This window comes from Ceratotherium simum, chromosome 22, assembly GCF_057802395.1.
Source record: "Ceratotherium simum simum isolate JZ-2026a chromosome 22, ASM5780239v1, whole genome shotgun sequence".
NCBI lineage: Eukaryota > Metazoa > Chordata > Mammalia > Perissodactyla > Rhinocerotidae > Ceratotherium > Ceratotherium simum.
In genome coordinates, this window is record NC_141921.1 from 45,014,284 (window position 1) to 45,035,691 (window position 21,408).

The window sequence follows — 21,408 nt, forward strand, 5'->3', positions numbered from 1 at the left end:
TCACCAATCTGAACTCCAAACTCACCCCTCCTACCTCCAGCAGCTCTTTCCCCAGCTCAGGACACAGAATCTCCCTTTGACCTTGTGTTCAAGCCAGAACTGTGGGAATTGCCCTTGACTGTCTTCCTCTCACACCCACCACTGCATCATCCTGCCCTGGGGCCCGCGGCCACAGACCTCGCATCCGCCCCCTGCGGGCTCCCTTCTCCGTGGAGCCAGGCTTTGAAGAGTAGGATCAGACCCCTCCTCCAATGATTTCCAGCTCCGTGGCAGTTCCCTCTGGCCACCTCTCTAACTTCACCTCCTGTGAGTCCCCGTCAACCTGGCCCCCTACTCCTCAAGTGCTCCTGCCTCAGGGCCTTTGCACTTCCAGTTTCATCTGCCTGGAATGCTCCTAACAGACACCTGCCTCATTCATACCCAAGTCTCTTCTGATTTCCCAAGGTCCCTTTTCAGAGAGGGGTTCTCTAGCCACCCTGCAGTCACTGCCTCCTCCCTCTACTTTCCTTCACAGAATGTAGATTGTGTTTCTCTCTCCTTCTCCCCCAATACTAGCTCTACGAGGACAGACTGTGTGCCTCTCAATAGCTTATTCCCAGCACCAGAAACAGCAACAGGGCTCAGCACATAGCAGATACAGAACAGCGGATGAACGAATGCAAGTCAACCTGTCCTCTGACGTCAGGTCTCAGCTCAAGCGTCGTCTCCTGAGAGGCCTCCCCTCCGCCCACTCCCCACCACGTACATCAAGTCTCTCCTGTTCTCTCCGTATCTTGGTAGTGCTTAACAAAATGTGCAACTACATACATAGGCACTTTAAAAAATTAACATTGGCCTTGCCTTCTGGTCCGGGGTCAGCAAACTACGGCCCAAAGGTCCAGCCCCACTGCTGCCTGGTGTTGTCAGTTTTCTTGGGACGCAGCCGTCATTACTCCTAACCTACCGTCCGGGGCTGCTTTTGTGCCACAAGGAGAGTAGTTGTGACACAGACTTCAGAGCCCACGTGTCTAGAATACCTACCACCGGCTTTTCAGAAAGCCTGCTGACACTTATACTATACCACAGGGGAGGGAAAGGAACAGGAGGAAGCACAGAAAGGACACCAATCATCAGGCTGTACAGCGAAGCGCCACTAAGTATTAAAAGTCTTACTTAGTAGCCCAGATCTGTGTCAGAAGCCTGACCAGCACTGGATCCCTCTGCCATCATGTCAGCCACTCGTTAGTGACGAGACAGAAACACAGGGGAATTTGTTGGCTCCTGTTAACAAGTCCAGGGGCTGTCCTTGCCCGGGTATAGCTGGATCCTGGGCCTCGTCACGTTCTCAGCATTCCCTCTCATTAAAGCCACTCTCGGATGGGTTCCTTCCTCACAGTGACAAGGTGGCTGCCAGGGCTCCAGGTTTACTGCGTGTCCTCTTGACACCCAGCACAGAGAGAACACCAGCAGGTAAGCAGAGGCCTCCAAACTGAGTCTCGCTGGCTGACTGGTCTCACCTGGGTCACGTCGTCAGGGTATGCAGGACTCTGACTGGCTGGGCCTCAGTCACCTGCCTACCCTTGGTGTGCATTTTACCCACCACCCGTGGGAGCTGGGTGGTTCACCCGAGGAAGGGAAAACAGAGGCTGGGCCAGCCTTGAGAAGTTTTCAGTTCCATCTGAAGAATCTTTCTGCAATGGAAAAAGGAACTGGTCTACAAAAATTCAACATTACAGCCAACTTCATTGGTACTTTTTTAAAAGCCCATTAAAGATACAGTGAATGAAGGGAGAGAAATCACAAGTCTCTCAAATCTTTGCTTTTATGCTTTTCCTCCTTGCTGTGTAAGGAGGAATGTGCGTTCACCGTTCATTTATTTCAGTAGCTACATCAACAGGTAAAAGCTACAAACGAAGCTGATAATGAATGTGGTTTCACAAGGGAAGCGGGAGACAAAAGAAGGAACGATCAGCAGTTCACTAAATGCGCTGTTTATTCCGCATCAAGGTTCAGAAATGTGGGGACACAACTGCAGGTCGAGGAACCCGTGTGGGCATCACCTCACGACTAAACGTCACGAGGGCAGCGATGACGGTTTTGCTGCACGTTAACCACCCATTTTCTGTTTCAAGTGAACACGGTGAGAAGGGATGACAGATGGCCCAGTTCTCTGACCCATTATCAAATATTTCTGCCCTAATCTTTAAGAACAAGGGGAGCCTTCACTTGATCAGCCACCTCCTTGCCATTCAGCGCCTCGACGATAGCAAGAGCGAACTCGAAGCTGGTCCCAGGCCCTCGGCTCGTGAGGATCAGGCCGTCCTTCTCCACACGGTTCTCCGAGTAGCTGTAATGACCTTCGATGTAAAAACAAAAAAGGTAAAGGTTACATCCTAACGGGCTATGCTGGACAATAACGAGCATCACTTAGCAACGTAACTCCCCGTTACTGCACATTATTGGTCTCGCAGAAATTTAAAAAAGAAAAAAAACCCACAACAACCCTGTAGCCAGTCATTCAAAAACACGTACTGGGCCCTGCAAGCTCTTCAAAGCACAGCATGAAGAGTTGAAAGAAGCTGTGGATGGTGAAGGGCCAGAGAAACTAACAACTGTGGGGACAAAACAAATAAATACACTCAGTTAAATGCTGCTGCGGAAGACCTCGTAAGTCATGAGGGAGGTGTCGGAATGAAGGCCAGTTATTCCCATTTCTATCATACAACAAATGCTCAAGAGTCAACTCTGCGAACTGAAGGGTAGCAGAACATGCCGCCCCAAATACGCCCGCAGGAGTCCAAGACATGCCACCCCAAAATACGACTGTAGGAGTCCGGGACACGCCGCCCCAAATACACCCACAGGAGTCCCGGACGCGCCGCCCCAAATCTGCGGCTTTGGCATACTGATTATTTTGAGCCGAAGGCACCTGAAAAGCAACAAATTCAGGGAGAGCCCTTCTTTGAACTCCCTTATCTGCCTAAAGACAGACGTCCAAAAGGGACTCAGTTGTCACAGATCCCCTCCCAGAGTTTCATCAACCAGGCAGGAGGGACCCTCATTACAGGAGAGGAAACCAGAACCAGACAAACTTTGTCATTCTTCCCATCTGTCATTCCTCCCATCTATTCTCTAAGGGCCCATTCATCTTCCCTAAAAATCAATTACTCCCCAGAGAGGCCCACCTGCCCCCCTCCCAGTCCCCTACTAAGACGGTATTAAGTCTGAGTTCTAAGCCACCTTGGGGAGTTACTCATCTCTCCCTGGGTCTCTCCCATATTTGCATGGATATACATGTTAATAAACTTTTCTGTTTTTCTCTTGTCAATCTTTTATTACAGGAGTCTCAATCAAGAACTCAGAAGGGTACAGGGAAAATTATTTTTCCTCCCCTACAAAATGCTGGGGGCAGACGGGGACGAGGATGGAATAGCGTTGAAGGTAGAAATGACCTGTTTTGGCGGACAAGGATGCAGGCACACACGCTCTCTGCTGCCTCAAAAACAACAAACAAACGAAAATTACACCTAACATAACGGGAGGGGGAGATGGAGATGTGTGGAGGGAGCCCACATTCATTTCTGAGGGACGACTTTCCTTCTGTGTCCCCTAATTGGCTGTAGTTGTGCAAATATAATAACTAGAAATGTGCGTCTCCCATATTCGCGTTCAGGAAACGACACCAGCTCTGGGCAGGTCTCAGGGCACAAAGCTGGGGCTCCTCCCGAGGCCGCCTCAGGCGCTCACCCCACGGTCATCACCCCCACGGCACACAGAAGCAGGCTCGGACTCCTCACGCAGCAGCGCCTGTGACTGGGCCCCTCCACCCTCCCCAGCTTGTCCCCATCACTCTCCCACCCGGAGCTCTCGGTGACTGCGCCCATCACCCCTTCCTGCCCCAGGAAGAGCTGTGCAGGCTGCTCCCTCTGCCCAAAGAGCTCTCCCCAGCTCCTCGCTCCCCTGTTACCGTCGACTCTTTAAACGGCTGGGCCCTCATCTGCTCCTGCCTGGCCTAGAATATTGACGTCACCAAGGAGGTGCCCCCAAGTACCAGGTGAATGAAGGAACGAGGGAACGTTCCCCGTTCTCTCCTCTCCGCGCCCACCGCCTTAACACAGCATCTCTGTTACAGCCCTTCCCTCTGGCTCCCCACCCCCCATGCTCAGCACCACCGAAAGGGGAACCTCTCCCAAGTGCAAATCAGAGCAGACACAGTTCTCTCCCCATTCGCCAACTTTCTCCAGCAGTTAACGGTGACTCTGAGCTCCACGTCATGGTGTGCAAGCCCTCTGGGTCTGGCCTGCACAGAGACTGGACTAGAAGGAACCAGAGGGAGACAGAGGAGAACCTGCCGTCCAGGTGGGAGCGCACGGGGACCCGGACGGGGCCAGCGGCAATAGGCAGGAAACGAAAGCTTGAGGTGTGTCTTAGAGATTAAGATGCCCAGAACCTGGTGAAGGATCGGACATGGGGAGGCGTCAAGGATGACTCCCAGGCAACTGGGGGGTGATGATGCCACTTAGCGACCTGGACACGAAGGACAAGCAGATTTAGGGGAAGAGTTAAGGCGACGAGGTTCCTCTGTGCAATCTTGCCCGTTCTGTCTCTGCAGGTAGAGCCAGGCGCACACACCACCTCTGACCACCTTCCTTCCTCACCCCCAAATTCAGTGAGACCATGCAGAGCCTCCCACCAACCTGAGGATGCCCGAGGGCACGGCTTTGTCTTGGTGCTTTTCTGTTCCCAGAGCCTAAGGAGGAGCTCAGGAAATGCCTGTTCAATGAATACATAAAAAATCACCCAACGACCCCCCTCAGAGCAGAAGCAATATCCTTCTGCTGTGTGAATGAGCTTCAGAAACCACATATTGATGTTCATGTTCTTTCAAAGTGGATTAACGATACCTACTGTCATTTATGTCTTACTGTCCTCATTAAAAACCAAGTCACCCAATGAAATAACCGAACATAGTACATCAAAATTTTCCTGGTTACACTACTGTAGAGGAACAGAGGATCCCTGGTTTGGGGGGACAAGGTTTTCATAATCTCACCTCCTTTACTGATGGTTAAGCCAGGCCAAGATCATCTTAAATGCTAAACTAGAAAACCGGCTGGGCGGGGCCTTCCAGAGCTGTGAGATGAACTGCCTAGACTGGCAGCGTGAGGCATAACTCTAAATGGTTCACTTAACAATCTCTTTGTGGGTAAAATATTACAAATAAAGCTTAACCTGGTCAAAGAAGGTCCATGGTTTTCAAAATTTCAACCAGGAAGAGCAAAAGGTCTACACTTATCAATCAACTCCACCTAGTGGCGGTGACGAGGAAAAACAACGCGCAGGCACCCCTGCCAGCAAGACGGGAGCCCGCCCGGCAGTCGACTCGGATGGCAGTCGACTCGGGTGAACTCAGCAACCTGACACCCCACATGCAATCTGGCATCAGGCATTTATTTCTTTTTAACTTCAGGCAAACACCCAAATCTAGGAAGTCTGGCAATGGCGAGGCTTGGGGCAAGGGGTCAGCCACCGAGGGCCATCTGAGGGACACGCCTCCCCTGCTTGGTCTGTGGCTCTTTTTGAGCTACACCGGTTCAGTAGTTGCCACCGAGACCTGCAGTTGCTGAAAGCACGAAATATTTCTTATCTGGCACCTTTAAGGAAAAGTCGCAACCCCCAGCACAGCAGCGCTGGGTTCAAATCCCAGGTCTGTCATTTAGTAACTGTCTGACCTCTCTGAATCCCACTTTTCTCTTCTATAAAATGGGGATGACACCAACCTAACAGGCTTATTGTGGGAATCCAATCAAGCCAGACACCAGTATGAAGTGATGGGGGTTACTATTTCGCAAAGTGGCCGAGGGCAGCCTGTTCACGCCGTGTTCCTGTCAACAACCCTGTGAGGCAGGTGCTGCTGTTATCCTCAGATAACAGACGAGGAAACTGAGGCTCAGAGAGGTTAAGGAACCTGCCCACAGTCGCACAGTGCGTGGTGGAGCTGGGAGCCACACCTGCGTCGTGTGGCTAGAGACCCAGCTCCTCACTGCTCATCTAAGTGCCCAGGCATCTAAGTGACCAGGCATTTAGCTGCTTGCTTAAACAACAGACAAATGAGAACTGAAAAAAATCATGAAAGTCACAACAGATTTATTTTAAAAACTGAGAAATGGAAAGACTCAGCCCTTCAGATTGGATTGCTTGTCTGAGTAAAAAATTTCATCCTGATCTATGAGGCTCACAATGAAGACAAGCAGAAGGGCCTCATCGGACCAGACACCCAGGAAGTGACTACAGCTCCACTTCTCAGAATGTTCCGAAGGGGCAGACATTTCAAACATTTTTCTCATAACAGGACTTACTGACTAAATTCAGTGCCTGGTAACTTAACTGTGTGTGGGAACTCGATGAGGACAGAGGCTGGGCCTGAGTCTGCCCGGACGCTGGGCAAGTCGCCTCGCCTCCCTGAGCCCCCGTTTCCTCATCAGTGAAGTCAACAGCTGCCTTGCTGGGCGCTGGGGGCTGTGGTGCTCCACAGAAATAACCCATGTCAATGTATTCTGCAAACACCTGGGGGTTCACAACCTCATCTTTTTCCCTTCCTGATCAACCTCGATGTTCTTGAGGCATTACAAGAAAACAGACACAACAGACATACCTTCAGGTAACGCAGGAGCGTGTTCTACTGGAGTCTTCCTTCTAACGTAACTGCCCAAGGAACCTGAGTCTGCTCTCTCCCACTCTCCAAAACCTCTCCGTTAGCTCCAAGTAAACTAAATTCCTATATTCAAAAATGCCTAGGGGCTGACCCGGCGGCGTAGTGGTTAAGCGCGTGTGCTCTGCTTCAGTGCCCTGAGGTTTGCAGGTTCGGATCCCAGGCGTGGACCGACGCACTGCCTGTCAAGCCACGCTGCGGCAGTGTCCCATATAAAGTAGAGGAAGATGGGGCGGGCCCGGTGGCGCAAGTGGTTAAGTGCGCGCACTCCGTTGCAGCGGCCCGGGGATCGCCGGTTCGGATCCCGGGCACGCACCAATGCCCCACTTGTCAAGCCATGCTGTGGCGGCGTCCCATATAAAGTGGAGGAAGATGGGCATGGATGTTAGCCCAGGGCCACTCTTTCTCAGCAAAGTAGGAGGACTGGCAACAGATGTTACCTCAGGGCTAATCTTACTCACCAAAAGACAAAAAAACAAAAAAAATGCCCAGAAGCCAGAGCCTTTAAAAAAAAAAAAAAAAAAAGACATCAATTTTCACATAGATGTTTTTATTGACAACTTTCTTTTTTTGTAAGGAAGATCCAGCCCTGAGCTAACATCCTCACCAATCCTCCTCTTTTTGCTGAGGAAGACCGGCCCTGAGCTAACATCTATTGCCAGTCTTCCTCCTTTTTTTTTTCCCCGCAAAGCCCCAGTAGATAGTTGTATGTCATAGTTGCATCCTTCTAGTTGCTGTATGTGGGATGCTGCCTCAGCATGGCCAGAGAAGCGGTGCGTCGGTGCGCACCAGGGATCCGAACACCGGGCCACCAGGAGCAGAGTGCACGCACTTAACCGCTAAGCCACGGGGCGGCCCCCTATTGACAACTTTGTATCTTTCTAGCAACTACAATAAAATTACAAATTTTCAAGAAAATATGAATATGCAGAATGTCTAGCACCAAGCGCGAACCCTGACGTAAACCATGGACTTTGGGTGATGATGATGCTGTCACTGTCGGCTCACAGACTCTAACAAACATCCCACTCTGGTGCTGGCAAGAAAGCTGGTGGTGAGGGAGACCGCACACGTGTGGGTACAGGGGTATATGGGAACTCTGTACTTTCTGCATAATTCTGCTGTGAACCTAGGACTGCTATAAAAAATAAGGTCTATTAATTTTTTTTTTTTTGAGGAAGATCAGCCCTGACCTAACATCCGATGCCAGTCCTCCTCTTTTTGCTGAGGAAGACTGGCCCTGAGCTAACATCCATGCCCATCTTCCTCCACTTCATATGGGACGCCACCACAGCATGGCCTGACAAGCGGTGCATCAGTGCATGCCTGAGATCCGAACCTGCGAACCCTGGGCCGCCGAAGTGGCGTGCGAGCACTTAACCACTGCACCACCAGGCTGGCCCCAGGTTTATTAATTTTTTTAAAAAAGCAATATAATGAAAAACGCATCACTTTGCTGTGAAACGACAACATAATTGTCCTACTTTTTGTTTTAGTTCAGAACAAGCCCAGAGCAGGACTGAAGGGGAGAAAATGCATCAATTGCACAGCTGTCTTCAAATCAGAATTAGGTATTATTCTTCTTCTTGTTTATTCACTGGTTTTTGGTTGGCTGGTGTTTTACACGGAGCCGGTCACTCAGTTTCCTGGCTGGCTGAATGCCGGTTGAACCACTTTTGGCTTCTGACTGGAAATTTCTGATTCTCTTGCAATTCCCCACACTAGTGTGATTTCTCTCTCTCTTTGCAAGGCCCAGGGTCTCTGCGTCTCTGCTACGTGCACTCCAGGGACAGATGGCAGAGGACACCACCCACCTGACAAAAGGCACTACCTGGCTGGAGCTCTGAATGTCACCTGAGTAGCAGGAGCTGCCACTGAGGAAGCACCGTCGCTACACAGCTGTACAGGCAGGTGGCCGGTTTTATGGGTCTGCTGTTAATTACACGCTGCCTTGTATTTTTAAATCTGATGTATAAATCTCTGAAAGCTGTGAACTCCCGCAAGACAGAGACAATGCCATGCTTCTTTCATAGCCTCCAAATAATAAGCAACACAAGAGAATTAAAGAAATACGTGATAAATTACAAAAAAAAAAGATATAACGTTAGGGTAAGAAAGCAAGCTGCCGAGCAATATATTTGGATCTCACCTGAGTGAAAATATTAAACCACTAAGGATAATGAGTACGTGCAGAGAAAATTCTAAAGTTACACAAGCTTTTAACAGAAGTTACCTCTGAAAAGTAGAAAGAGGGTGGGAAGCTGGAAAAGAGGAACACTGATTTTTTACTTCACTGCCTTCACTGCCTACTGTTCGCATTTTTTTCAACCATGAATAGAAATTGTTTTTATAAAAATAAGTTAATAAAAGTTAAAGGTCTAGCTGATATTTATAAAAGAAACGTCACCGAGCGGACAGGCCTGCCACCCAAGCATTCTCTGGAGGAAGAGAGCAATGTTCACTTTACTCTGGACTGTGGGCAAAAGGGCACTTTCTGAAATTGCTGTCGAGGTTTAAAATTTACCTGCAGGCCATTGGCAAATGATTTAGTAAGAATACTAGTTAACTGACATTTCATAATCACTTCCATCTGTGACGATCAGGAACCCAGCTGGCCTCCGGCTTAGCCCCCACGCCCCATATTGGGTACACACAGAGACAGGCACGAAGCCCCTCTCCAGCCCACCATTAGCTCCATCTCTCTAGTAAAAAACTTGCAAAGAGAGCGAGGAACACGTCACTCCTCAACCCACAGAGGATCTCTACGTACTAGATTACACTGCATGGAAAACAATGCTAAATTACCACTTTCTGAACATTAAAATATAAGCACACACTTACTTCCATTCATCATCTTGTCTTTAGCAAGTGGGTGTGTTGTAACTTTGCTTCCAAAACCTATTTCATGAGCCAACAGAGCTGTAGGACCTAAAAAGAAGATTAACCAAAAGATGTAAGCATAGATACAGAAAACCCATGTTTTAAAAATTGCAACAGAAGAGAGTACTCTTCAAAATCAGGAGGCTCTTATCTAAAATATACTTATGATTCTGAAATTAAATACTTCTTGGTATGAGAGATAAAATGTTTATAATAAACCATCTGCTGAGCACATCTGACAAAGGTATACAAACTCAAAATACTTCAATAACCATTTAATCAAAAAGATTTGCCTTGATATCCCAGCCTACAGCTAAACGGACCGTGGCCCCCTCAAGGAGCAGGCAGCAAGTGTGTCAGAGGTACAAAGGAGGGGAGACCATGGAAGGCTAACTGGCTTGCCTTACTCTTAGCAAATGAAAAATTCAGTTACACATGAAAGGCACTGGTACTCTCCAAACTTCTGGACTTGATTGCTATTTCACAGACTAATTTTATTTTTCTACTTGAAAACGAAAAATGAGCACACGTCCATGTATCCATCTATCCATCCATCCAAACGTACCAGATGATAGGGTTATTAAATGAATAGGACACTGTCCAGCCCTGAAGGAGATACTTGTGAAATGCCCACAAGTCTGAGATATAATGGCATCAGTGTTTCTTTAGTAAAACTACTTAAGAGAACAACCATGCACAAATGTGGGTTTGTGATCCTCCATTCTTCCCTTTTAAAATGAAGTTTTCAAAAACATGTGGTTGCCAACTTGAGATTTTTATCTAAACGTATTTGCTGAAAATGGTCAACTTCATCAATAATCACAAACATATTCTGTATGTAATGGTCCTCAAATGAGGACTAAAATCAAGGTTTTTTACCTTTGTTGTATTATCTTAAAACTTTTTAAAAAGTAGTTATTCTACTTTTTTTCTCTAAACCACAAAGAAATACTGAGCCTCATGTCACACCTGGAGGAACATGCTTTAGAACAGCCCCTTGACCATCTACACGGTTAGGGTCCTGTGGTGACTCCCAGGACAGAGCCCGCACACTGCAGCTGCAGGAAACCTGAGCACTTGCTCTAACGACCTTTCACTGTTCAACCCAACTCCAAGGAAAAAGTAGTTATAAAAAACTGAATAATTATCACTCAATTTTTATCTGAATGGATTCACGAATTACTGTTAATTCTTATTTTGTAAGATTTTAAGAAATAAGAAATAATCACCTACATTGTCTCATATTTTAAAGGAAACCTCAAAAGAAGATCGTACAGTGAGGACAGTGACTGTACAGCAAGTTAGGAACTTTTAGTTCGCTCCCTTCAGGTGACAAAATTGCTGCCTACAGTAATGTTAGTAAATTTACGTTACAGTTGACCATAGGAATTTACTTACTCATCGTGGTAAGCTCATAATTACTGCTTTCTGGGGCTTAAGAATCCTATTTGGAAAATTAGAAAAGAGATATTTAACTTCTCCCATTACTTGAAATTCTGATGGATGAAACTAGCCGGGTCTGTAGCAGGGACCCAGCTCTGGGCAGGGAGCAGAGGTTACTGCGGACAGAATCCCCTGGGCAGCCAAGAAGACAAAGCCAACAGCGCCACCGTGTGGTGACTTACAGAAAGAACACCACACCTACCCCTAGCCCCTCCAGGTGTCCCAAGCTTCTACCTAGAGCCAGGCACCTGACAACTGCCAGCTCCACTTCCAGGCTTCCTTCCCTCTTCCCCACCCAGAGGGCATCTCATTTTATTTTCTTCTCAAGATAGGATCTCCTCCAATTTTTCTCTCATTCACTCAACATTAGGGGCTAAGCCTACACTCTTTCAGTTCAATAAACAGTTCCCAATTCCTAACTACAACACTTAAAAACCATCTCATTTTTTATTACACTTCTTCCTATTTTTTGTAGCACCCAGAAGAGGAGTGCAGGATATTCAACAATACAAACACATCATTAGAGTGCTGTTTATTTGTTAATGTTGATTTAAACAACGATAAGGTCTAAGGTCCTTAGCATGGCAGTCCAGCTTGCCTGAGCACAAACAGTGACCCAGATGTGGCTGATAAATTTTGCAAACTTAGTGACACAGAAGGACCAACTGACGTGGTTTTACTTTTCAGCAGAGTCATAAGGGAGTAAAGCCAGCCCAGACCCTTCCTTTCTTCCTTCGGTTAGAGACCTCAGAATGAGGTGGTCAGGGGTGACTGGACTAAGTCCTTGTACAACTTTCGGACCCTTGACTTCCTCCCCAGAGAGGGCGCGGCCTCTCAGGCTGCAGGGACTGCAGTGTCCTTCAGCTGAGATAAATTCCTTTGCCCCAAGGGCAGGTCGGGAGGCTAGTGTGGAGCAGACCCGAAGGACAGGGCCTGGGAGTGTGGCCGCCTGTGTGGTCCTTCCCAGGCTCTCATGCAGCAGTTCTCAAACAGTCAGGTCTCGGCACCCCTTCAGCTTTCAAGTGGGTTACACTGATCAATAACTGCCACGTTAGAAATTAAAACTGGGAGATTTTTACAACATAGAATACTCGAGCACACATACCATGCCTGAATGACAGCAATGTCACACTCTGATGTCACTCTTATGAGAACAAGAAGGAAAAAGGCAAATAATGTCTTAGCAGCATCTGCTCTGACCCTACGAATCCTTTGGAAGAACTGTGAGAACCACTGCTCTAAAGCAAAGTCCCCAGGATCCCTAACCTGTAACTTCTTTTAAAGAGTATATTGAATTGAACAAAATAACGCGTCATTTTATCAGACCATCTACTCATTTATTTATTCATTCTTTTGACAAACATTTAATAAAGATCTATAGCAAGGAAGGCACTGGCCAAAACTACACTAGGTTTTGACAAAATGCAAGATGGCAGAATATCATCTGATATTAGAGCAACAAGAATGGATTTAAAAATGGTATCAGAAAACAAAATATTACTGAATTCCAAAGATGTGAGGATATCTACAAAGTGCTGACAACCTTATTCTAAATCATGTGGCAGATAACAGAGTGCCTGAGATCTAGCACTCAGCACTGCGGATCGGATGGAAAGTACCCCGGGGCCTCTGAATCTCCCAGGGCAAGTGCAGGGCAGAGCTGTTATGTTTATGTCTGACCGATTCTTGCTGACTATGTGCTGGCAGAAATACTTTCTGGCACAGAGATTTGCTGTGACAAGCTCTTTACTCAATGCCAGAGGGCCTTAATTTCCTCCGAGGTCAACGAAACACGGAAAACACTAAGTTTCACAGAATGTAGACCAAAGGCACGGAGAGGTAGAAAACAGAACAACTGTACTCATTTCTGAAACAACAGAAACTTCATGCCACCCAAACTAAAAACACCAATACAGATGCCCTTCACGCTTTACGAAGGGGAAGAAGTATGTGGAACAAAATCTTAAGATTAAAGAGTAGCCGATCACATATTTTTTGAAGAAAATCAACAACACATTTTAACACAGGATGGTTCTGTACATTACCTGCGCAGATAGCGGCTATGAGGCCTTTCCTGTTTTCTTGTTCCTTCAGTATTTCTTTCACAGCAGCAGACTATTCAAAGAAAACCAAAAACACTTCAAGTTATCATTAAGCCACAAGCAAACCTCCAGCTAGAAACTTGGGTAGAATCTGATTTTAGCTTAAACCACAAGATCTTCAATCTGACTAGTTTTTAACAATATTTCTAAATTATTAATATAAAAATTATCAAATTTATAATGCTTCCACATTCTTAAACCCAATCAAGGCATTTATTATAAGAGAAAGGCATCCTTTTCTTAAAGATGTTTAAAGACGAGATGAGAAAAGCGATTTCCCCTGGGCGCGTTGACCCTTGCCATTCTGTACTCCAGGGAATGTGGTGCCTTGGGTGTTTTCAGATGGCCGAGTCAGAACAGAGTCTAGCAGTCCCAAATGTCTGATTCCACCTGATTCGAAGCATCACGAGCTTCGGGCTGCCAGGCCCGTCCCTCCTCTCTCTCTCTTTCGTCCTGCAGGCTGACTCCTCACGTAATTAAAATGAAGAAGCAGTGGCCTCTTTTGATGCCATTTTTCATTCAAACTGGCAGCTCTAGCTCCCTGCAATCCCCCCCACCCCCAACCTCGATTGTTGAGTAGACAGGCAATCTCTTAGCTTTCTATGCTTAACCCTTCATAAAACACAAAATTAGGTCATTCTTCTGCTGCTGGGGGGAAAAAAATAAGTAGTCTTCTCGGACCGTACTCACTGAATCTGTACATAAATAACTGTTCCACCAATTCAGCTTACTTCTATGGTAAATGTCACTAGAAATGTTTTTGAAAATGAAGCTGGAACACTATTTTGTTAATTTCACCTGTTCTTATTTTATTCATAGCTACTTTCCTGAAATATTTTAATAACAAAATCAACAAAACACAAGCAGATGTTGAAATACTTTCTTGATGCAGTTTTTACCTCAGATAAATTCTGTGCACCCAGATTACCTCCTGGCAGAAGCACTACGTCATAAGGTCCCTGTAATGGTTTTAAAAAAAACAGTGAAAACATTTCATTTGTAAAGTGCATTAAAATGATAGTCCAATAATACTTTCATATTTTAAATGAGGGTCATAGCAAAAAACTGCTCACAGAAGAACAGCTAAATTAAGGTGTCCCACTACGATGGAAATGTTGTAACTGCAAGAAATGCAGAAAATCTGTATACAGTAACATGAAAGGATGTCCATGTTGCAGAACTGCAGGCGTAGCATGATCTCATTCTTGTAAAAAGAAAAAGAAACGCATGTGTCTGTACATATATGTATATGTCACATATACACGTCCCCCACATATATGCACAGTATACGATACTCACAGACAAAGGAGATACCCCTACTGCTAAGAGGAGTGGTGTGGGATGGAGGCAAAGGGGAGAATGAGAAGGGGACATTTAACATTTTGACTTCACGTATGTCTATCCTGTATAAACTATCTTTCAACAAGAATGTACATACTAACAAAAAATAAAAGAAAAATTTTAAGTAAAAGGCACAGAAAAAATATTTAACTTTACGAAAAATGGAACTTGGGGGAGAAAAATGACACAATATTTTAGTATCCCAAACACCAAAACATCCTAGAAATCTAATGATTTCAAACTTGCTGAAATCACAAAATGGAAACTGGTTTAACAATCCTTTAAGATGCTAAAGAAAAGTTTAAAAATTTTAATCCTTCAGCAAATTATAAATGAAAATTTAGTACATGTTTAGTGCAACATATACTATTTAGAATTACTTTTAATGACTATAAACATCCTACTATTGTTTTAAAACCAAGCAAAACTAAAAACTAAAAAGAAAATATGTTCAGTATAGAATTTCTTTCTCTCCTTTTAGAATGTGAACAATAGACACAAAAGGTAACTACTGTTCTAAAACACCCAGACACCATAGGACAAAAAAGAAGAGAAGAAGGAATATTTACTTCTACTCTCTAACTCTTAACACGCTATTTAGAAAGTTTCAACAATTTATATCAATACCAATATTCTAATACTTCACAATCTAGCATTGAAATATATGAATTTATTAGAAAGGAATAAACATTTTCCTATGCATTTGAGGACAGCTAAGCATGGGGAATCACGCTCTGGGGTTCCTCAGAAGGGCACGAATGGCCACCCACGAGCTGGCTCTGCCTCCTCTCCTGCCACATCTCCACTCCAAAAGGGTACAGCCCACACTCCTGTCACACCAGCCCGTGAAGCCTGAACGCCATGAAAGGGTGTGCACAAGTGGCTGTGCATGTGTGGGCGGGCATGCTTCTGAGGAAAGGGACCTCAGCTCTTGACAGATTCCCAAAAGTGCTGGTCACCCTCAAAGGTGAGAACTGTAATTTTAAACATATTGAAAAAGTGACACAATTTAAGTAGAACTCTTACTCCTCCCTTAATCCAACCACTAATCGAGTATGAGTGTTCCACATTAAATGAGTCACACAATGACATCTGTGTCACTAAAAGAGAAAAGGTAAAAAGCTGCTTTCGAATAAGAATAAGAAACGAACTGGCAACGTTGACAGTTGCTTCTCTCATATCAAGTAACAAAGTTATACCAGGAGGCAAGGCTGCTTGTGTAAGCCAGCAGAATCCTGACGGAAGTGTCCCGTCCACCCACCCACCCACTTACTGAGCACATGCCGTATCAGGGAACTGCCAGGTTCCATGAACACGGGGTGGAAAAGACAAAGTCCTCGACTGCCCAAGGCTCAGTTTAGTGGGGAAGACATCTAAGCATAGTAACTTTCTTAAAATAAGTCTGTGCTAACCACAGCCTTAGATGCAGTCAAAACACATTTCAAGAAACTGATAAAAAAGCCACAGGAAGGAATAATTCCAAGTATGGAGAACACACCTGTTTCCTTGCATCTTCCAGACTGGCATCAGGACAAATGACAACATCTCGGCTACACTGTACTGGATCTTTTCCAGCCAGACCCGCAATGGTGACCTTAATCTAAGAAAAAGACACCATCATGATATTTAAGAATACAGAAACATAAATTTAGAGTAACACTTCACAGCTGCCCTGTGTTTTAAAATAACTTGGCAGGAAATACTGCAACAAAACCATGCTGACTTTAGCTAATAAGTTGGCTAAAGATATTTAATAACTAGGTCTGTCCCAGTCTGCCCGGGAGAGGACTGGTTTACAGATGCTGCCTCTGCGCCCTCTCTGGTTAGTGTCCTTTCTCCCACAAGTGTTCTGGTTTGGGCAATAAAATATATGATCATCCTATTAATAATCCATCTTGCAAAGTTACTGCTGCCATTTAAACCTTATGGTATTTTCTTAAGGCAGAAATGCAAGCTAAAAAAATATACTACTTTTTCCTCACAAAAAAGTTGACAGTACCAAGAGCCAGTACTGGACAAACTGGCATTTTCCTACACTGCTGATGGGCCACACATTGGTACCCTGGAGAGTCATCTGACAAAATCTAGCAAGGCCAATTATGGACCATCCTTTGGCCTAGCGATTCCATTTTTAAGCATAGAGCCTGGAAAAACTTCCACAAGTTTGCACATGGAAACTCGGACAAGAATATTACAGTATTGTAATATATTACATTGTAACATAATACAGTATTGTAATACACAGTGTAGTGAAACAATGTAACAGAAGAATGGACTGTGGGCATATTCATACAGTGCAACACTAAACAGCAATTTTAAATAAACAAACTGGATCTATATGTATCTTCACTTATGAGAACCAGAGGAACGCTGGGTTAACAGCCTCTGGGGCCAGACTGCCAGGGCCTGAGTACTGGCTCTTCTACTTACTAACTCTACAGTGTGGACACTTTATTTGGTGTCTCTGTGCCTCAGTTTCTTCAACCATAAAATGAAATGGCAATAACTCATAGGGTTGCTGTAAAATTTAAACAAGTTTATATAAGTGCTTAGAATGACACTAGTACGTGCTATTGAAGTGTTCACTATGGTTACATACACATATACCGATATATAATATAGACACGCAAAATGAGAACTACACGCTAATTACTTTAAAGACATGCATGGAATGGATACACTTCAGTGTGAGGATGGCAGTTATCTCTGGGGCCAGAAGGAGAAAAGGATTGGGGAAATTTACAAAGAGGGCTTTGCAACACTTTATTTCTTTAAAGCATTTGTTCTTCAAGAAATAGGTCTGAAAGAAACATGAGAAAATGTTAACAAGTATTAAATGCAGACACTGAATAAATAAGTAATTATTATTATATAGTCTCCGTACTTTTGTGTACATTTGAAATATTTCATCAAGTACACTGACTACGATTTTATTCAAAATGATTTTTAAAAATCCAAGAATGTTTTAAAAGAGAGGAGGGCTAGAAAACGTTGGGGGACTTACTCCAGCTCGTCTCATGACATCTACAGGGATGACCGTCTCCATCTCCTCTGCCCCTTTAGCCAGGATGACCAGAGCTCTTTTTGAAGCCATTTCTATGCTGTACTTTTTAAAGACTTAATAAAAAATAATAAAAAAAAAGATTCTCAAAAAATATTCACTGCAACCCTGGAAAAGCCAAAAATTTTAAGTTTAGGAATATTTTTAAGCAGAGTAACTAAGTGCCTCCTAGAGAAAAGGTTCTGATAGGCAAACACAACTGAATATGAAAAATGCATTTTAGGTTAATATTGGCTTACGTAGCACAATTTCAAATGCTGTCTTTTTGAGATGAAAACACAGTAAGGTCGTTAATGCGTGTTAGTGTTGTTTAGATTTTCTTTTACCTTGTTTTTTTAAAATTCAATTTTTAATAATATATTGTAAATGAGGTTTTCTAAAACACAAGTACGTGGGCCTTGCATTTCACACAATGCGGGGAGACAGCCTTTCTTTGAAGTACTATTTCATAGGGAAGCGACTGAACTAAATTTCACGGGCAAAAAACTAAATACACAGTTAGCAATTAGCCTGTAAGATTTTTGGAGGGGATTTTTTTTAGTTTCAATAACTATACTAAAAATTTGGAGGGAGTTAACAGTGTTAAATATTTGAACACTGTTTTTTAATAATGGAGAGAGATGGGAATCCCCCTAAGTAAAGGCAACCCAACCAAATTCCCTCTTTGCACTTAGCTCTCATCGTAAACGAAAGCTGCTAAACCAGGGTCTGAAGAATTTTTAGACTATTTTCTAGAATTGGTGACCATGCAAAAATCCATTTTGCATCACAGCAATCACAGCAGTTCCAAACTGCTGGGACGCCATGTACACAATTCTGGAAGCTTCAGAGCTGCTGCTACGCTGGCAAGAGAAAGCCGCACTCGTACAGCCCGGCTCGGGTCCGCGCGGGGTCGGTGACCCGTCTGAGGGTGGCCCCCTCCCAAGCCCGGCGCCCCCTCGACCCACAGGGCCACCGCCTGCGCACGCGCACGCTCCCCTAGCCCCGACCCGAACCTCGCCTCGCCTCGCCTCGCCTCCCACAGACGCGGCCCCTCGTCTTCTGCGCCGGGATTGGGAAACCAGAAGCGGCCTACACGCAGACTCACGCAAGCACGCACGCCTACCGCACTGCGCAGACGCAAGCCGCCTGGGTTCTCATCCCCCCACACTGCGCAGACGCGCGCTGCCCCGCCTCCCTCATGCCCCCAAACTGCGCAGACTCGCGCCGCTCGGCAAGGCTCTTCAGTGCCGCATTGCGCAGACGCGCGCTGTCCAAGCGCTCATTGCCCCCCGCCCCCCGCACTGCGCGGGCGCATGCCGCTCGCATCCGTGACGTCACATCCGGACGAACCCACCTCGGAGAACCGCGGGGGACGGCCTGCCATTGGGCCTCCCGATTGTGCGCCTAGGATGGTTCCAGTTGGAACACTCAGCCCCACGAGAATCCCGTGGACTCACGCATCCTCACGAAATCTCCCCCCCGCGAGTGGCACGCGACCCAGTGGTGCAATGCGCATCTCGAGAGTGGGGTGGCTTGCTGTCGACGTGCGTTTTCACGTATTGGAGTTGTTCCTTCACGCTTCCTCTGTGCACTTCGGTCTCCCTTTGCATTGTTCCTCTTTCCTCGTCACCTTCCCGCGTCGCCTCCGCTCTGTTAGGACTCTTTCTCCAAGGTCCTCCGGCCTTATCTCGCCCACGCCCGTCCCTCGTTCTTGTGCGCCTCATCAGTTACGCGCGGTAATTGCACGTGCATTCGTTTCTCAGAGTTGTTTTTTTAAAGATCTCAGTGCTGCTTCTGCGTCCAGTTTTAGCGCAGTGCTGAGCACATAGGTCTAACAAGTACTTGGTTAATTAAATTCACCGAAATTATAATCTCAAATTATATTTTTAAAAGTATTTGAATATTGATACTTTCACTAGTTTCAAAAACCAAAGTGATAAGTGTTACATTGAACAGACGGGCTCCTAGCCCTGTCCCCATCCAGTTCCATCCCCACCCCCTACAGATAACATTAGTAGTTTTTTGGGCATCTTTCCAATATTTCTTTATGTAAGTACAAGCACACACAAATATGTACTATTATGTTCCTTCTTTCTCATAAAAATATAGCAGACTATATACATTGTTCTGCACTTCCCCTCCTGCCGCCGCCACCACCTTGTTAAGTGAATATCTTGGAGATCTTTTCATATCAAAAAGAACTCCCCCCCCCCCCACCATAGATACTATGGTATTGTAGGTATATTCCATACTTTACTTACCGGTACCCTACCGATAACAGGTTATTTCCAGTCACTTTCTGTACAGACAGCACTGTGCTGAATGACATTCATCTGTCCTTGTGCAGATATAACTGGAGGGAAAATTCCCAGAAGTGGGAAATACATTTGAGCGACTCCATACAAGTTGAATCACTGAGCACTCTCACCGGTAATACATGAGACTAGTATTTTACAGACGTCAAGTGTTTTTCAAGTTTCAATTTAGATATTAAAAACACGTTTATTTTCAAGAAATAATGTTATTTTTGTTGGTTTACAAAGCACTTTCGTATATCTGATGTGATCCTTACAATGGTGGTGAGAGCGGTTTTTATTTAATTTTAATAATTGTAAGTTGATTCATTTATGCAATAATCTGCACTTGTGCAAAAAATTTAAATGTCTTTAATCATTTCCCATTTTAAGAAGACAACGTTTTGGGAGTCTGGAATGACTTCACTCTTGGCTGTTTGCAAAGGAAGCAGGCAAAAGCCACCCCTTTTTAGCTTTGAAAGAGCATGGGAAATAGGAGGGCCAGAGAGGGAGAGGAGGCAAGTGGTCAGATATGTATTTCAAGAACCAAAGAGGGATTTAGGAAAAGCAAGAGAAGACAGGCTGTTTTGCTCTAGTCCTCACAATAAACTCTTGTAAGGAAACAACCATGCTGGTGGCCTGCTGCAGCATGAGACAGCCACAGCAAAATAAAAATGGCAAGACTGATGGTTCAGCAGCAAAAGAGAGAACGAACCTGAGTTAACACTCCTGAGACATCTGCATTACCATCGAGATCTGAAATGGACCTGTCAGCATTAATTTTTATCAAATGAATCCATTGCACACGGTTTTAAAAACTCAAATGTTACTTATGGTAGATTGGATTATTTTTCAGAAATATTCACTCTTTCCTCTTCCGCCTGTGGGAGTGGAGGGTACTCCTGCCCTTTGACTTTGGGTTTGTCATCCTTGTTTTGGCTAATGAGATGTTAACAGACATGACCTGATCAAAGCCTTGAAAAACACTGACCTGATGATTAGGCTTGCTCTCTTGTACTTTTGCATTGCCATCTTGAAAAGGAAGAGCTTTCCCCCAGGGAAGTTGCTGCTGCCCTCTCAGCCTGGGTTTCAGAACCGACACGTGGAACAGAGCTGCCCCAGTCAACCTGTACCCGTACCTGAAGCAGATCATCACAGCCTAAAGGCAGACTGAAGTACTCAGATTTTGTTACACAGCAGTAGCTCACTGATACAGCATTAAAAGGCTCATAATGAAAGACAGCAGCCTTCTAACTCAGTACTTTCTACCCCTCAGCCCTGCTCTCCAGAGGCAAATATTTTCAACTCTTTAAAGTATTTCTTACGGTAATTATCTCAGTATTTTTCAACAATATGCTAATTTTTAAACAATATGCTAATGCTGTACATAAAAATATTTTTCATCTGTTGGTTTTAGACTTTATATATTGACTTCCTGGCAAGTATTAACATAATTTTTATTTCACAGATGCAGAGGTTGAGGTCCAGAAGAGTGAAATGACTGTATAAGGTCCTGCAGAGTCTTGGTCAAATTCAGATATTCTGATGCCAAATTTCACACTCTACCCACCATAGATTCTATCAGTATTGCTTATTAATAAGTCAGCAACACTC

General features: G+C 45.0%; 1 protein-coding gene across 2 annotated transcripts; it reads right to left on the reverse strand.

The window, feature by feature from the left end:
• Positions 1-1,954: 1,954 nt before the first annotated feature.
• PARK7 (Parkinsonism associated deglycase) lies at positions 1,955-18,668 on the reverse strand. Of its 2 annotated transcripts, none has more exons than XM_087446879.1 (7): positions 18,514-18,668; positions 17,462-17,574; positions 15,956-16,057; positions 14,016-14,075; positions 13,060-13,129; positions 9,533-9,619; positions 1,955-2,336 (listed from the first exon to the last, which is right to left on the reverse strand). In XM_087446879.1, the coding sequence occupies exons 2-7, from the start codon at positions 17,549-17,551 to the stop codon at positions 2,176-2,178; spliced, it is 570 nt and encodes a 189-aa protein (XP_087303005.1). In that variant the 5' UTR covers positions 17,552-17,574; positions 18,514-18,668; the 3' UTR covers positions 1,955-2,175. The 2 variants fall into 2 exon arrangements, with proteins under 2 accessions (XP_087303005.1, XP_087303006.1); XM_087446880.1 differs by having other exon boundaries at positions 18,519-18,618.
• Between the last annotated feature and the right edge of the window lie 2,740 nt (positions 18,669-21,408).